The 17,772-nt window shown below is 41.4% G+C and overlaps 1 protein-coding gene across 9 annotated transcripts in view; it reads right to left on the bottom strand.

Annotated features, from left to right (window-relative positions):
* osbpl8 (oxysterol binding protein-like 8) overlaps positions 1 to 17,772 on the bottom strand; it is a 121,924-nt gene that overhangs the window by 57,891 nt on the left and 46,261 nt on the right. For 5 of the 9 annotated variants that reach the window (XM_049566152.1, XM_049566154.1, XM_049566153.1 and 2 more), the window contains one exon: positions 4,007 to 4,043. The exons of 3 other annotated variants lie outside the window; for them this stretch is intronic. In XM_049566152.1, the coding sequence (XP_049422109.1) occupies positions 4,007 to 4,043 (37 nt within the window). The remainder of the gene's footprint in view (positions 1 to 4,006; positions 4,044 to 17,772) is intronic. One more of the 9 variants, XM_049566160.1, reaches the window with a different exon arrangement.

Here is a 17,772-nt window from a genome sequence, read left to right as displayed (position 1 = left end):
CGTGGAGCTGTACACCAGACGAAAAAACAAGTGCGTCGCACCAAATGCGCGCCACTACGGCGTCGCTCTGGCTTGTGAGCGTGCATCTACACTGAAAGTAATGGGTCTGCGCGCGCAAAAGATGCTTCATTTGAACACCCCCCATGCACACACACGCTTTAACTGAGGCACAGGGGTCACGTTAACTGGATATTCTCAGTCATTGACCGTTTTTTTTACAACAATGACTGGAAAATCTGAAGGCCATTGGTCATTTTGACCTGTTGCAATTACCACCCCTGCCCACATGGCGGCGGAGTGCACAGCCGGTGGCTGCCGTTTTCACACTGCAGAGAAAAAGTCATTCATCTGCTTCATGTAGCATTGTTGAGCCCTGGACACACCGGACGCGTAGTGCCGCGGAAGTCCTGCGAGTGTACTCGCAGGCGCTTGACTGTCCACACAGGCAGCACATTTCTCCTGCGCTCTCCGCGCCAGTTAAACATTGACTCCACTTGTCTGTTCCTGTCAGTACTCCTTTTTTCACTTCAACTGGTCATTTTAAACATGGGTAAGTCCATATTTTAATCGTTTTTTATAATGTAATAAGTTAATGACAATTTGTCATTGCACGTCCATGTATTGAGCGTGTTGGATAAACACTGAATGAATAGGGCATATTGTTCTGACCATTTTATTTATGTAGTCTGTAGGCTCAGTGACACAAAATTAAAATTGTAATGAAGTGATTAGGGTATTGAAAAATGTGTTCGGTTATGCACTGTTGTGTTATTTTAAATTATAAACACGGTATTTTACTGCTCGCGTGAAAAATAGACCAGACGCTGAACTGAAATGCTGCCTCCGCGGGCGCTCCGCTCTGCTCAGCGGCCTGTGTGGACAGTCAAATAGGTTAACATGGGCGCCGATTGAAAACTGCCTCCACTGCTGGGCGCTGCTCTTTGGTTCCGCGTCCGGTGTGTCCAGAATGGCACGGGTGTGTGGATGTCTGTTCATCTTTTCGTTCATGTCCTTATTAATGCACACTTTATAACTTGCTTGTTGGATTTATCAAAAACGAACGAATGAAAACTAAATGTCTTTGAATATCTTAAAGGAAAATTAAAATGACCGGTGAAAACAGATTATGACCGGATTTTTATGACGCTGTCAGTCAAAATGACTGGCGACGAAAAAGTCTAGCGCGACGTCTGCCGAGGCGGCAGCCAAAATCACCCAGACTGCCCGCCTTTTAAGACAGGCAGGGAAAACCCTGGATATGCAGTTCCCATCCATTTTTGTCTGATGCAGATGAGCTCAAGGGCCCCTTCCTCAACATAATCTGTTACATTTTTCAACTAAATTTAAATTAAGGTGGATGTTTTTACACTATTTATTTAATACCTCTAGATACTAGCACAATGAAGTTTTTAAATTAAAACACATTTTTTGCAAACAAGCTGAACTACTCCACAATCTTATCACAAAAAATGATTGTTATGGTACATAAAGTCCTCATCAAAGTTTCTCATAAACACATTGGCACTGATGCAGGTAACTAACTGAAGAGTACATTTAATTTTGAGTTCAATTTAAAACTCTGTAGGGGGTGTGCCTGTCTTTCCAACTGAGCAAATTAGTAAGCTTCTGAAACCTGGTGTGCTCATACACAAACACATATGGTAACAAAGATACAGTATAATCCAGATCATAATCCAGTGACGTCAGTGGCTGTCTGTTTTATCACACCGCAGTGTGTGTTCAGCAGCTGAGTTGTTGTGGACGTGCTCTGTAAATGCAGCTGTGTACATGTATGTGTGCTCTTGTGGGTATTGTTAACCCTATATACATGCTGACATGCTCGACAGACACCATGCAGGAAACAGTAATAAAGAGGACAGTGGCTGAGAAAGAACCACAGAGACAGAAACACAGATGTAGCCACACAGACTGTACACTTTTTCTAAATACACTCCTAACTTATCATGTCCCTGCAGAGTTTAAAGGTTTAAATCTCTACAGCAGCAATGAAAAACCAAGAGGTAAAAATACTCAACAGGAAGTACAAGGGGTTTTTCACGGACAGCTTATACAACTTGAAAAATCAGGACGTACAAAGAAAGCCCTGAGTTAAATTAATGTCAAAGAACAAATGCTGCTCCATTACAAGCTGCAGTTAATGGTTTATTAATGAAGGTGGGTCCTTGCTGAATAAACTGAGGTGCTGGCTGAGCAACTAAAAGGACTATTAGGAGCCTAAGAACAGTCTGAAGTCCCACTCCACTCAAAAGTGTGTTTTTTTATGTTTATGTACCCTTTAATGTCTTACACTATACTATACTGACTTGTATCTGTGCAAAGTTTATTGCTAGAGAGGTGTTGTCACATTCCTCTACTGAATTCTGCAATGTCTGTACAAGCCCCTAAAATACAACATTCAAACATACCCTAAGCAAACTAGATTAGGTACTTCACTAATTTGAATGCTGATCACTGTCTAATATGGGAAACACTTATCGACGGGGGAACAGACATCAACACAACACCGGCAAAGAAATCTAAAACCTCCAGCGCAAAGCGAACTTGTCGGTACAGAGAGCAGAGTCTGTATTGGCATAATGAAAGTTTTGATGGCAAAAATGACAGAGTGGGATGATTTTGGACGTAAACTTCATCATTTTATTCTATTAGACATTTGTGTCAAATGTTCTTATAATTAAAGTATGAATTCTTGAGTTATGGCCAAACACATTTGTGAGGTCACAGTGACCTTAACCTTTAACCACCAAAATGAAATCAGTTCATCCTTGACTCCAAGTGGATGTTTGTGCCAAATTTGAAGAAATTCCCTTAAGGCATCCTTGAGATATTGCGTTCTTGAAAACGCAACGCCTCGGGCCGTGGCTGTCCCTGGCACGGAGGCCTAAAAACCCATCATTGCATTATTGTATATATCACAACCACTAAGACTGTCAGGCACCGCCAGATAGCCTACAAGCTAACAAACAACATAAACACTTAAACAATGCTTATTACATTTACCATTCGAAAGCGTCTGCTAGTCACCAATTCTGGTGCTCAACTCGTCATCTGTCTGGGTCTCACTGAGGCTCAAACATGTAAGGCTGAATCTCTCTGATGTTTCCTCTCCTGCTAACACTAGCCATCTTGATGTGCATTGCCCTTTCCCTGGTCAACCAGTCTAGCCCTGTTAGGTCTGTGCCTGTGCTGTAAAAAGCGGAGCCTATCACAAGCAGCGGTGATAGGTGGGGCAGAGGCCAGATCCAAAATTTCTCAACAAGAGAGAACAAGTAGATCTGCCATTTATCCCTTTACAGAGTTTTTAAATCTTTTATGTTGTAAACCAAGTTGTAAAACAAGACATTAGTCATGGCAGAGTATTTTACAAACTTTTAAACGTGTCTGTAGGGCTTTAAGTTCACAATACCATTCATTAATTCATTCATTCATCTTCTAACCGCTTCATCCTCTTGAGGGTCGCGGGGGGCTGGAGCCTATCCCAGCTGACATCAGGCGAGAGGCAGGGTACACCAGACAGACTATGGCAGGGCTAACACAAAGAGACAAACAACCATTCATGCTCACATTTACACCTACAGACAATTTAAAGTTATCAATTAACCTAGTCCCCAATCTGCATGTCTTTAGACTGTGGGAGGAAGCCGGAGTGCCCAGAGAGAACCCATGCAAACTGGCATGCAAACTTCGCACAGAAGGGCTCCCACACCCGGGATTGAACCAGCAACCCTCTTGCTGTGAGGCGAGAGTGCTAACCACCACACCACCGTGCCGCCCCACAATACCATGGAAAAATAAAAAACATTTAAACAGAGAAAATAATGGGAAATGGGTGCATTAATATTAGCTTTTTGCTCTACTTGAAACACACACATCCACATCCACACCCACACCCACACCCACACATATGTTCTATGTACCCCTAAATACCAACTCTGGCCACTGTGGCACTGCCCTTAGCCCTTCCTCTAAAAGGTCAGCAGCTTACCGGAGGTGGCATGGTGCTCTCTCAACTCTGCATGGTGCTAAGCAGGGGGAAAGGGTGGAGACAGAAAAAGAAAAGCACAAGAGGGAGGGATAAAAGTGATAGAATGGGAACACAGAGAGAACAAGAGAGTGAGAGGGATTGGAAAAGTGTGTCAAGGATTTTGGATAAAGATTAAAGGAGGAAAAAGGAAGAGGGGCGTCCACCATGTGTTGTTGACCAGATGTTGGCAGTGGTAGGTTTGCGTGCAGCGGGATGGACGACAGTGGGCAGCATCAGCAGCAGCAACAGCAGCAGCAGCAGCAGCAGGAGAAGCCGCAGCCACACAGGACGACAAAGAATAACAAAAAAAAGAGGAGACAAGAGACAGAAAACAAAAGAAAAAACAGACATTAGTTTAACCAAAATGTTAACAGAGGACACAACTTGACACAAAGCTTGCAACACATCAGGACGATGGCAGAGATAATGATGAGGGATTGGGTATTACAAGAGGACTGAATGAACTGAAATTACCACACTATACACACACATTTGTACCTTACAAGAACAAATGCTTATATTTCCACTGACCTGACAAGTACTGTGGCATTCATCCATAAAAAAAATATAAATATAAAACTCTGAAATATCCCTGCTATAACCATTAGCACTGTCTCTCTTTATTAGATGGAAGCTGACTGTATTACTGAAATTTAGACATTCATTCATTCATTCATCTTCTAACCGCTTCATCCTCTTGAGGGTCGCGGGGGGGCTGGAGCCTATCCCAGCTGACATCGGGCGAGAGGCAGGGTACACCCTGGACAGGTCGCCAGACTATCGCAGGGCTGACACATAGAGACAAACAACCATTCACGCTCACATTCACACCTATGGACATTTTAGAGTTATCAATTAACCTAGTCCCCAATCTGCATGTCTTTGGACTGTGGGAGGAAGCCGGAGTGCCCAGAGAGAACCCACGCTGACACGGAACCGGCAACCCTCTTGCTGTGAGGCGAGAGTGCTAACCACCACACCACCGTGCCGCCCCTGAAATTTAGACATTTTTGTTGAATTTATTTCTTTTCACTATTATTAGCACCACTATTTTTAAACTGAATATAATTGAATAATCTGCTGAATATTATTAAACAAGACTAAGAATCTCTGTGAGGCTGTACTTAGGCTTAAATGCTGACTGGCATGGAACATTGTCACAATGATAACGCTAAAATGCTGATGGGCGCAAACCATTCAAGTGGCAGTTACAGTCTACATCCATGTCTGTCCAGACTCATATGTAGCCCTAACAGCTGACAATGCTTCAAATACGGATGTTGCTGCAAAGAGGCTACATATTCTAAAACATGGATGTATCACACACATTCTCCCCCCCCTCCCCCCCCCCCAGCAGCACAGGCGATCTATACAATCAGCACAGTTTCAAGGTGGACACCCAAGATTAGTGTCACCAATTCAGTATCTGACCAAATGTCTCCCGTTCTGTTGAGAAATGGCCAGAAAATTGCTAGTGCAGAACCTTATGATGTCAGAGTGAAGTTGAGCTTTGACTTTTTGGAAATAAAATGTCATCACTTCATCATTATATCCTATTAGACATATGTGGGAAATGTTGTCATAATTAGCGTATGAATTTTTGAGTTATTGCCAAAAACATGTTTTATGAGGTCACACTGACCTTTATCTTTGACCAGCAAATTCTAATCGATTCATCCTTGAGTCCAAGTGCACGTTATGCCAAATTTGAGGAAATTCCCTTATGACCTTATTGAGATTTTGCGTTAAGGAGGATGAGATAGACACAAGGTCATAGTGACTTTAACCTGCAAACTAAAACCACCAAAATCTAAACAGTTCATAACTGAGTCCAAGTGGACTCACGATAATCTTGAGATATCGCCTTCAAGAGAATGAAATGGACAAGGTCACAGGGACCTTGAAATTTGACAACCAAAATTCAATCAGGTTATCACTGAGTTCAAAGGGACATTTTTGCTGAATTTGAAGAAATTCCCTTGAGGTGTTCTTAAGATTGCATTCACAAGAATGTACGGACGGATGGAGGAACGGCCAGACAACCCAAAAGTATAATGCTTTCAGCAATGGCTTCCGCCTGCAGGAACCAAAAATGTCAATGTCATAGTGGCACTAAATGAAAAGTTTGGGCCTGCTGAGATATCTCTGGACCAAGGTGATGTACAGCCAACCAACCGTTCATCGCTCCATCCATAGATCCAGGCAGTTAGTGTGGCTAAAAACGACTCAAATGATTAATCAATCGCCAAAATAGTTGCAGATTAATCTTCCGTCAATTGAAAAATCAGTGAATCTACAAATTGTTTTATCTCTAGTATGACTATAATCAATGAATAAATAATTGAATTCTAAAAAGCAACAGTAAATTATTCAAAGTGAAAACAGACAAGGTTTTGGCTTTTACTTGTCATTATGATGTAAATGTTGATTACACAATGTAATAGTTATAGAAAAATGACACTGTCAGCATTTCCCTATGAGCCGTGCTTTCACTATGCAATTCCGTCTACCACCTACCTCACAAAGGGAGTTCGTCAACCATTGTGCAACCAAAACATGAAGAGGATAGTGCTTTTGTCTTTCCCCACAGCTAGTGGTGGCTATCCCCAGTTATCAGAGAGTATCATAAATTTATTGTATTCAGTATCTAGACTACTACTACTATTAGAAGCTATTGAAAATATATATACCCATTTACAGCTCTTACCTCTTTCATCTAAAGAGCTGTAAGCACAATGCCACCTAAAAATGTATTAAGTTCAACCCACAGAGCAGCAATAGGAGCTCTCACTAGCCAGATGTTGAGCTCTGGCCCCACACAACTCCACCTCTTGCTGCACAGCAGAGGGTGTAAACACTAAACAGCTGGCCAAAACAGGGGCTACAATCAGGGTTGCTTACCATGGCCATCCTCTGTCCTGAAAGCAACACATCAGCAGCAGTTAAGCAGTAACCACACTGGTTTAATTTAGCTACATTTGCAATCATCTCTTATACTCACAAAAACAAACTGTAGATTGTTCCTAATCTGTCTATCCTCAGGAGGACATTTTGCTTTGTGGAACTGCTCATTGAACAAGATCCTAATGAGCACATGACAATCCGCACGGCTACAGTGAAAAGAGTGGAAACTTACATCACAGTCATACCTGGAACGATGCCGGATTGTCCTAATCCACAGTCGGACCAAACACAACCACAGGAGGCTCAGTAAGGAGAAAGACAAAGAACACAATGCCACTGATTGGATATTGCTCAGTTAATCAGGAAGGGGAAAGCCAAACTGTAAATTCTGATTGGCTAGAAACCTCAGAGCCACTGTCTGAGAGGATAGACAATACTGAGAGCTGCTTACAACAATAAGGCGAACAGATTAGGAAACTGTCACTGAACGTCAGAGGTCGATTAACAAGGCTTTGTGGAGAGGCATCAACAGCGTGGTTTTCTAATTTAATCTTACGGCTCATTTTTTTGCAGCGACAAAGCACACTAACACCTTGGCCACTCCTACAAGGTTGCAAAACACTGACCTACAGTTACGGGGGCATGGAGGTTTGAGGAGTATGTGACTGGAAGGCTGGATGAATTCCTAGATAGTTCTTCCAAAATAGTCCAGGGATTCAAATGTGCTGTACCATGCAGTGGAAATGCAACAACAGTCTATGTTTGGTTCAGCAAGGGACAAACTCCTGGCAACTGCTGTCAGTTTCGTTGAGATTGACATGTGAGCACAGCAGGGAAGCTCAAAAAATGATAATAAAAGCCTCACCTGATGATTAGTGCTGATTAATAATGCAGATGAGTGTGTGGGGGTGGGGAGGAGACTGACAGAGAGACAAAGTGAAGAGCTATGAATAATCTCAAAGTGTCACCGATAAAAAATATGAATTGTGACAAGAAGCCCGAGAGGAGTTTTACTGGTACAATGTGATATGAGACACAGTTGGATCACTACATGTGGTAGGTCTAAATTAGCATTTGAAAAGCTTTCTTGACTATACGTTGACAATCAAGCTGTGGAGGCTGGTGGGTGACTCGACTGTGCGCTTGACGGGCCGATCAAAGGAGTCCTTTCAGGCTGAAGTTTGACTCATTCACCACTTGCAGACATGGTTGGGAAAACTAGTTTATTTAATGTTTTATGAAACCTACAAGTATTTTAAGTACAGTTTCTCTTGTTTCTTTCTTTTCAAAAAACATTTTTGTTTTTACTGATTTACAACCCAAAGGCACTGTACAATGTACATGTGGTCACAATGGCAGTCCTTGTTCTTTGACAGGAACAATCAAGATCTTTAACTCTCTTAACGAATGTATAAAATGTTTTGGAGTCTTGCAAAGGAGTCAAGTGTTGAGCTCTGACACACCAAGGTGTCTGTTGGCCAATGAGTGGGCCTTCGATGAGCATCTATGCACCTAATTTTGTGGGGTGTCCTGCCCTGTCGGCTGTTGTTGACTGTTTTTCGGCAAACTACGCATGTTAATACCGTCAGACCCAACAGTGCAATGAAATCACTCTGATTGTCTGATTGCAGCAAAAGATGGATCAGATCGATCCTCTGATCAACTTTTTTAGCCATTTGGCAGAAACAGTTCATAATTGTTTGTGTTACTGTTTACTAGTGCACAGTAAATATCTTTTGTTCTTTTAACATCAGGTTGTGTTGTTAGTGTGCTAACTAGTGTCTTAAATCTGTCCTGTCAGTCTTTGGTATCCCTTTTTGATTGAGAAATACAGACTACCACCGCCTGCTGCTATGGAGAGTCATTTCCTCGAATGCAAGTGCAGAATGCGTGCTAGCTGGCCGTTGGTTGCAGTCTTTGCGAGGTGTTCAAGTGCAGATTTTTGGCCAAGACACGGGCAATGTGAGGCGATGCAACAGTTGCCCTTTGTTGCCACTTGATCTTTTGTTGGTTTGGTATGTATGGGCCTTAAGAGGTCAGTGATAACACCAAACAAACTTCTACCTAATGGGAGCTTTGAAAGTGTCAGAAAGAACCCTCAAACCTTGTAAAATCATATGAGATCTGTAACACCATAGTGGAGGTCATATGATTAATCAGTATGGCTGATAAATTAGAAAACTAAGAAATGAAGAAATGTAATTACATTCATTTTTTGGCTGGACCACAACAGCGGGGCCAACCTGAAGTCTGTTAGTCCGTGACTGAGTGAATGCTGCCACTTCCTGTATCAAATTAAAAGCCCTTGTTTTAAATTCATGGTGACCATACTGGCCAATTAATCTGCTATCGCTTTTTTCCTGCTCAAAACTGTTTTTATTTCTTTGATCAACCTGTATTTAAGTGTAAATTTTCTCAAGTTTTGGGCAAGCTAAAAGTCTGGGTGGGGCAGCCTCCCTCCATCTAAGTGATACTGCGTGTCTAGCTAGAACAAGCCAGAGCATTATGTGTAGGTGTTCGAATGTGCAACCTCATCAGCAACTCTACATAGGGCTGATAGAGGGCCAGGTTCAATTATACAGTTTAGAGTCTCAGAAAGTGTTGAAATACAAGTGAATCCAAGCTGGGACACAGCCAGTAAATATCAATCAATGAAGCATTAGTATCCATTTATTGTAGCTGAGGCTGACATTGGGATACTTTTTAGATCATTCCTCTTTAGAAATGTGGGTACTGTAGGCTTTTTTAAAATGAATGAATAAGGGACTAGCACATGTAGAAGATGAGGGGGAGTTGCCTTTGATTTCTCCCAAGCTGCTTTTACTTTGGTTAAAGGGCACATTATAGAGAGAACCAATACGGGATCCTTTGGTTAATGGATTGAAGGCAAGCACCAGATCAATAAAACCAGAGTCAGGGGCCTTGGGAAAGCATGATACTTGAGACTGCAGTGTCTGATCTGTAAATATCGAAAGAAGTGGGCCTTTGGTGGGTTAACCCACCCACACAAGTGATCAAATGAAGCAAAGTGGGGGTTTTTTGAGCTCCTGCCATTTTTTAATACAATTCAAGGGTGGGCATGTTGCCTAACAATTTCATTAGTGTTATGTTATGACAACATCTTTTATTATTTGCGACAAAGGATATAACCCAGCCTGTTAAATAGGCTTTTAAGGTGTCCAAAACTGTTAGGCATGACATCGCTGAGAGAAAGTTTGAGTTGAAGAAATAAAGCTTCTCCATTAATGTTACATCAGAGAGTAGAGTTGCACTGAAACGCCAATGTCCCTTTAAAAAAGAGACACCAGGAGGACACAGAATCAGAATCAGAAGGGTGTGATCAGATGTAAAAAATACTGAATAACAGGAACAGAAGCAGACCTGGGAGATTAATTTATCAATTAATAAATGTACTATTATAATCTATTCTGTAATGTATATGGTAAATATACAAGAAAAAAAATAATATAAATGTTAAAATAACACCTCAAGTAACCTCAATATTCACAGTCATTTTAAAAGGCTTTTCGAAAGCTGTGTGTGGCTGGTAAAGTAGAGCACTCATACAGCAGGTGTGATTGCAGACGCTGGGAAAGATGACAGCTGACAATTGTGTTGTTTGTTTTAACAAAATCTAGATGGATTTCCAGCCCCAGTCACATACATCCCAATGCAATCACGTTTTTCTGTAAGACAGCAGTTGGATTTTTAGTCCCTGCAGGTAGTGTGAGCCAGCTTTCATGTAAGTGCAAACCAAATAACAGGTCTTTGACAAACCGGAGGAGGTAAGCAGTCAGTGGCACCAGGATGTTAGCGAACGTGGCCACAGATGTGCATGTATGATTCAGACTCAGAAGTGATGTCAACAACTGAAAATAGAGAAGACAAGAACGGACTGGATGCGGCAGGTATTGCTGCAATGTAGGACAGAGAGCAGTGTGCCGTGTTTGATTAAGGCAAAGTCAGATGGTGTGACTCAAAGCAAACAGACTCACAATGACAGCTCACACATTCAGATCCTAAAGTAGTTTGCCCTCCCATGAAGGACCAAACATAACAAATATGTCCTTTAAGGCCCATAGTTTAACCTTGACTGCAGGTGTTCATGGAAGTTTGCAATTATTGCATCACCACTCTTCCTCAGAACAAGTCATTGTAATAGCATATATATAACATATTCTATTACACTGGATTCACAAATGTAAAATAAAAACAGAGCAATGTGACCACCATCTCAAAGTGTGGTGTGGCTGTCCACTTCTCCTTCAGAGGATAAACAGAAATGGCTGTACTTCAAGACAAGGTGACATTTTGCTGTCTGAGCAAAGAGGGATTTTTTTGTCTGCCTTTTATCTGGCTTTCAGACCACAGCCACCAGCCTGCTGTGTCAATGGCGTGGCATACAAGGACAGTGGAGTAGACGCTCTGAACTAAAACTGAAATATCACAAGTTCTGTCTGTGAAGCAGGGACATAAAGCAAACGCAGAGAGGGGGGTAATGGTGCAAAACCAGGTGTTATTTCTTTCATTTTCAGAGAAGCTGATATTGTGAGCCACTTGGGAGGTTTAAGATTTTTTTTTTTTACCCGTACAAATAGCAATTTTGCCTCCAATATCCATCCTTTATCATCATACTTTATAGCCATATTGTTCCTGCTTTTGTCCTGTTAGGAACATTGCAAAGCACTGTTTGCAAAGGCACTGCTCACAAGGCTAGTTAGTGAACAGCTGTAGCTAACAAGTGTATACATCAATAGATCAATCATCATGTATTTGTCACACGGAATTTTACAAGGTGCAACTCCAGTGAAATGGGACCCCATCAGCTCCTTTAACTTGTGCACTGTAATTTAGTTATTTCATGTGTTTTCTTACATCAGTGGCTGCTGCTTTATAACTGTCCATATTTCTGAATGGTTCTGGTAATGGAATGATTTAACTGTCCACACATCTTGACCTCAACAAGATGGCTGGGTGGTCGTGCCTCCTGGACATGGGCGGTGACATGTTTGGAAGAAATGGCCGGTAACATGCTAGTTTTGTTTAGTCAAAATAGCCCCTGAGGCTTCATTCTGTTTTCTTTGTACTATGCTGTGTACTCTGGTATTGTAAGTTACTTAACAATATTACTCTCTGTGTAGAGTAATAAGTTAAATAGCCTTGGACACAGGGACGGACGGGCAGGCAGAGGATCAAAGTCTGATAATTATAGGATATGGATATATATTTGTGGGCCTATGATATGAAACACAATCAACATAATCAACATAATCAAACATTGAGGTTAGCACAACAAACAGAATGGCGTGCGATTAAGTCACTGCGACGAGTGCAAATAAATACACTTTGTTTCTCGTGGCACACCTGAGCAACGCCGATCAGTGTGGATGAATGAAAAATAAAAACAATAAACAGTTTATTTTGGGTGGTAACGCATTAAATTGTAAATGTAATCATATTGCCCGAAATCCTGTTAGTAAGACATATAAATATACATGCACATATATATGTACACATGATATATATATAGTATTTTATTGCCATAGTGAAACACATGCTGTAACAGAAATTATCCCCATCTCCTTCAAAGCTTCCCAACCTCTACAGGAAACGCTGCCTCAAACACAGCACACTCTCTCTGCCCCTGAAAAGATGAAGAGTGCTTACGCTGTATAAAATGCCATGACATATTACATAATGTTTAAACATCACTTGCAGCAGATTTCTGACCCAGTTTCTTTTTAGTAGCAGGGTAAGAAGAGATAACAACATCAGTTTCCCCCCATTTTCTATATCTGAAGGGCACCTTTTGCCATCTATTCAGCTTGGAATCAGAACATGTTGATATGAAGGCAAAACCTAAAAAATGGTCTAATACTCAGTGGACTTTCCTTTGTATTCAAGCAACAAATATCTGAAAAATGTAGCTGACAAATCCTCCACCCCAGCCTGTGAACAATTTGTAAAGGGGTCATAAAAGCATTTTTCAAGGAAAAGATCAAATAATGAAGAAAGTTATAAAAGATGAAGGAAATAATATAGAAAGAGACACATAAAGAAGGAGAGCAACATCTTTCTACTGTAGGTGCTAGATTGCTGCTGAGCAGCTGAGTCATTACTAGCAGTTATTTGTTAAGATAACACTATGACAGTACATTCTTGGAAATCCAGTGATGGTTACAAACACTATCAATTATTAGTTTGTTTACTCTGTTGTACACTCATTATACTGTATGTCTGCTGCAAATACAGATGGGAAACAATTGAAAAGAAAACCAACATAAAGCGCCTTGGTAGGCTGTTGATCCACGATCCTCCAGAATAGCCTCAGTGCCCCTTGTCATAAGTCCTTTTCACACAGAGAACGTGCCATAGGGCCACTAACAAGTCCCTTCTTCATGCAGCCTTTGCATTTTTACACACAACAAAACAACAGCAGCGTTGTACCTTTTATACAGAACTGCACGGCGGAATAAAGGCACAATATTCCGGCCTTGAACAGGCAGTGTAAAAGGGGCTGTTGACTCTCTAAATCTCTGAACTCTGCCGGAGGAATGGACAAAACATAATCCCTTATTTGGTGTTTTGACGATAGTGGTAGCGAGAGCCCTCTAGCAAGATCTCCCATGGTTCTGGTGACTGTAGGCCGTACGTTACATAGACACAACATTCAGTTAAACTCCAAGTTAAATTGTCACATAACTACACTGTTTATCTCCTTCAACATGTTAATGTAAAATGGTGACTTGACATTGTGTTGTTATTGAGGTTGTGCCCTGAGAGTGAATAAACGGGCCATTTAGGTTAATTGGAAAATCTCCCGCCTACCACACACTGTAATGAAGTTCATCACAACAGCTGGATTAATCAGCAGTATTTACAAAGCCAAGCTAAGAGCTTTGTTATTTCTGAAGCTAATTACTGGGATTTATGTTTATATGCATGGCATATATTAGCCACAGTAAACACAGACGATCAATCAACAGTGTTTGGACTGTTTCCCAGAGCTTGAAAGTATATTCTGAACAATGCACAATTCCTGGAAACTTTAATCAGTCTAATAAAAATACCTGGAACTTGTATTCTCTACCAAACCCCACTGCAAATAAACTGAAAACAACTCATCTTTAGTTTCCAGGAAAACCTTAGCACATGATGGCATCTGTTTCATTCTAGGATCTCCTTAATTAAGCAACCTGATACAAACTGTCCTCTAGAGATGTCCTCATCAGGAGTTTTTGCCCCAGATGCTGATCTTTTAAGTGGTGATTAACACTGTCTCTAAGAGAAACAATCATTATCAGAATCATGAGAGACTGTCCACCTTATTTCCTGCATGAAGGTAAGCATTAGCTGTGAACTCCTGACATCAAAATAAGTCACACAGGAGCTTCAGCTGGTTACAGGGAGGCATTCATACTCTTCTTTACTGTTCTGGGAAAGCATGAGAGTAACTTACAGCACACGTTAGAATTAAACTGACCAGAGTTCAAGTAACAACAACATAACTGATAGCTATCACATTTCTGTGGCAAGAGCAAAATCTGACATCAAATCATCACATGACTTCTGCACAAACGTACACAAATTTTACACAGCTGCTTTACAATCTTGCACCGGAGTTTCTGGATTGCCCAATGTCACTGAACACAAAAAACAAATTCTAATCATAAGGGAAGAAGGAGCAACAAAACAAAATGTCATGGTAAAAACTGAGGCTACTGCACATCTCTTCTATGCAATGCAAACATTTTGCAGCCATTTCTACAGTGTCATTTGTGCCATGCCAAACTGCCATGATAGTGCATTCCACCAACTCCCAAACCATCCTCCTCTGCAGCACTTGCTAAGTGTGAAAACACTGAGTCTGGGCCAGCATGCGGTGGTGTCAGATAGCCTTTATCCATCAAAGCACTGACACATCTGTCAGCACCAGGTGGGTCCATGGCCAAAGCCTGAGTTCAGGCAGGCAGGGGGCAACTGTATGAGGTACAGATCTTGGAGCAGCCCATATGGTGGCTGATTTACAGCCATGGAACTACAACACCCACCATAAATAAAATGTCTAATCATATGGGCCCAGAGCCGACTTTGTTGGCCAAGATACTCTCCAAAGTAAGACCCGAGCCAAGGCAGTAAACACTGCTCATTCATTTGGAAAGGAGGCAGAAAGGTAGGAGTTACAATCGTGCAATCTATCAGAATGAGCAGCCAATAAGTCTGTAAGTGTTTTATGTATCCAAGTCTGTGTAGAATGCATAAACAGACAATACGCAAAAAAGGCAGATGCATAGCAGATGAAGAATTGTTGAGTTCATATTCCCCCCCAGCTGTGTAAAAAAGACAATTATATGAACTGTCTAGATCAGAGGTTTTCAAGCTCAAGTTTATTGTCACTGTCATATGCATTAAGAAGTACTGCATTTCAGTGCTCTGGCTACCTCCCTGCAGCGCACAGAAAAGTGACAATGGACACACATAATACATATGCATACCCATGTACACCTTCATTAACATATGTAAACACACATCACACTGTACATGCACACAGATGAAAATTCACCTGTATACTTGCAGTTTGGTGCAACCAATCAAATACAACAGAACAGAGACAATACATTCATAAGTACATAGGACAAAATACTGGGGCTGTACCTGACTAAAATGATGTCAGTGTAATCAGATTTGGCTGATCAATACAAATATTTAAATATCTGTTCCTTTTTTCCATACAGAGTTTAAGAGTTTGAACAGTGCTTCGCAAGATGTTCAGTGTGTCAGCGACATTCATGTAACATAGTAAACACGCTAACTGCGCTAACCACAGTTCGGAAATGTGCGCCATTTTTTGCCAACACTAGATATCAAACAAAATGGACAAAAAACATCCCCATAAGTGCACTGCACACTGACTGGCAAAAAAACTGTGCGACTTGAAGCAAACTGAGTCGACTAAGGGGTCTAAGACTGATGATCCAAATCTCAGACTTTCATGGGGCAGCCCTAAAAAATACAAAATTCACTAGCAGGTCGTCTATTTGGAAGATCCCCAACTCCTCCAGCCTGCATTTCAAAGTATCCTTGGGCACCCCAAACTGCTCCTAAAGGCTGTGCCATCGGTATGCGGTTGTGTATAAATGTTTAACTTAGTAGCAGGTGGCACCTTGTACAGTAGCCTAGGCCACCAGTATGCGAATGTGTGTGTGAATGAGTGAATGTGGCTCGCTAGTGTAAAAGCACTAAGTGGTTGAAAGATGAGGAAGGCGCTGTACAGGTGAGAGTCTATTTACTAGCAAGTTTTCAGAATCTAACACTGTGGGCCCTCCTTCAGATCAAAAATGTATATGAACTGATAGAGTGTCATAGTTTCAGGACAAAATGTCAAAAAAAAAAAAAAAACAGTCATTCGGTGCCATATTTATATCAAGAAAATACTGATAGAGCAACTGGGGGAAAAAAGCAAATATTAATGGGTTTTGTCATCTTTTATTATTAGTTTTCTGACTTCTATTTGGGGAAAAATCATACTCTAAGTTTTGGAAGCACAGTTCCCATTATTTGGGGCTTTGGGGGATCAGAAGAGGACGTATATATTGCCATGGAGTCAGTTAGTTAGCCAAGAGCTACAATTTGAGCCCTGATTTTTTTGTCTGAATTTGTTTACATTTTGACAAGTTGGTACCATTAAAGTATGTTGAATTAGCCATTAGAAGCTCCTGTTTGCAATGCACCCATGGATGTACAGATAGGTATCACTCAGTGGCGATTGCTCTAAGACTGCAAGGGAAGCTCAGCTTCCCCTACAATGTCAAAAAATAAGTGGTCAAATATGTACTCTTGTGTTTTCATGTCATTGACTAAATATGCGCTAGAGCGTGTTCAACTTTTGTTCAGAATCAGCTACTGATCACAGGTCACTGACGCGACTTTCTTCTCATTCATTCCCGTAGCGTCACAGTGCATTAAACAGTGTTGAAGCTCAGCGTCCAAAGAATTCAGTGGGGAAGCATAGAGTGGGTTGTTCCACTGCAGCGAAACTAGACAGTCATTGGATAAATGCTCGGTTTTGTCCTGCCCATCGGACACTCAGTGTCTCTGGGGATCTATGGGGCAGTGGGCTGGCCTCGGCTGGCCTGGACGCTGGGCTTCTGCATGATGATTGGATGATCTGTCTGAGGCTGAATCCCTTTTTGATTGAGCGCAAAATGAGCAAATCAGCGATCTTGAAATATAAACCACCAGAGCATTTTTCAAGTTTCATTCCGTTGTTCCGAGTTGATCTGGAGACTTTTCCAATCCTCTTAGTGACTTTTTCTTTGTTAAAAACGACTAGCGATAAATCTAGCATCTTGTTCTGGTGTTATTGGAGACTGTACTCGTGTTTGGAGACTCTGACTTCTGTCGCTCTGCAGTTACTGTCCCCAACGAGCAGCGGATGCTGTAAGCCCCTCCACCATCCCAAAGCACACACAGGCGGTCATACTAGCCTCGCGCAGCAGCCCCAGAGGGTAGAATTTACGTATAAATAAATGGACACATTTTATGATGTAGGCCGAAAATGAGCTTCCCCTCCTTGAAAGACCAGCAGCTGCCACTGGCATCACTCTATTATGGAAGAAAATGTTCGAACACCATGATTCTCAGGCAGGTTCTGCAATTATACAGAGCTTCTATTTTCTATGACAACAAATTTATGGACATTTATTCATGAGATAATGATAATCTCAGGAAGTAGAAGTCACAGTCTAAAAATATGTGCATCATGTCTATGTGTTAAGATATGACTGAGTTATGACTCAAATTGCAGTAATTCACCTCACGTC

This window comes from Epinephelus fuscoguttatus, linkage group LG22 (assembly GCF_011397635.1).
Source record: "Epinephelus fuscoguttatus linkage group LG22, E.fuscoguttatus.final_Chr_v1".
In the NCBI taxonomy this organism is placed as follows: domain Eukaryota; kingdom Metazoa; phylum Chordata; class Actinopteri; order Perciformes; family Serranidae; genus Epinephelus; species Epinephelus fuscoguttatus.
Note: the sequence above shows the minus strand (reverse complement) of the source record. Positions and strands in the feature narration are given on the sequence as shown.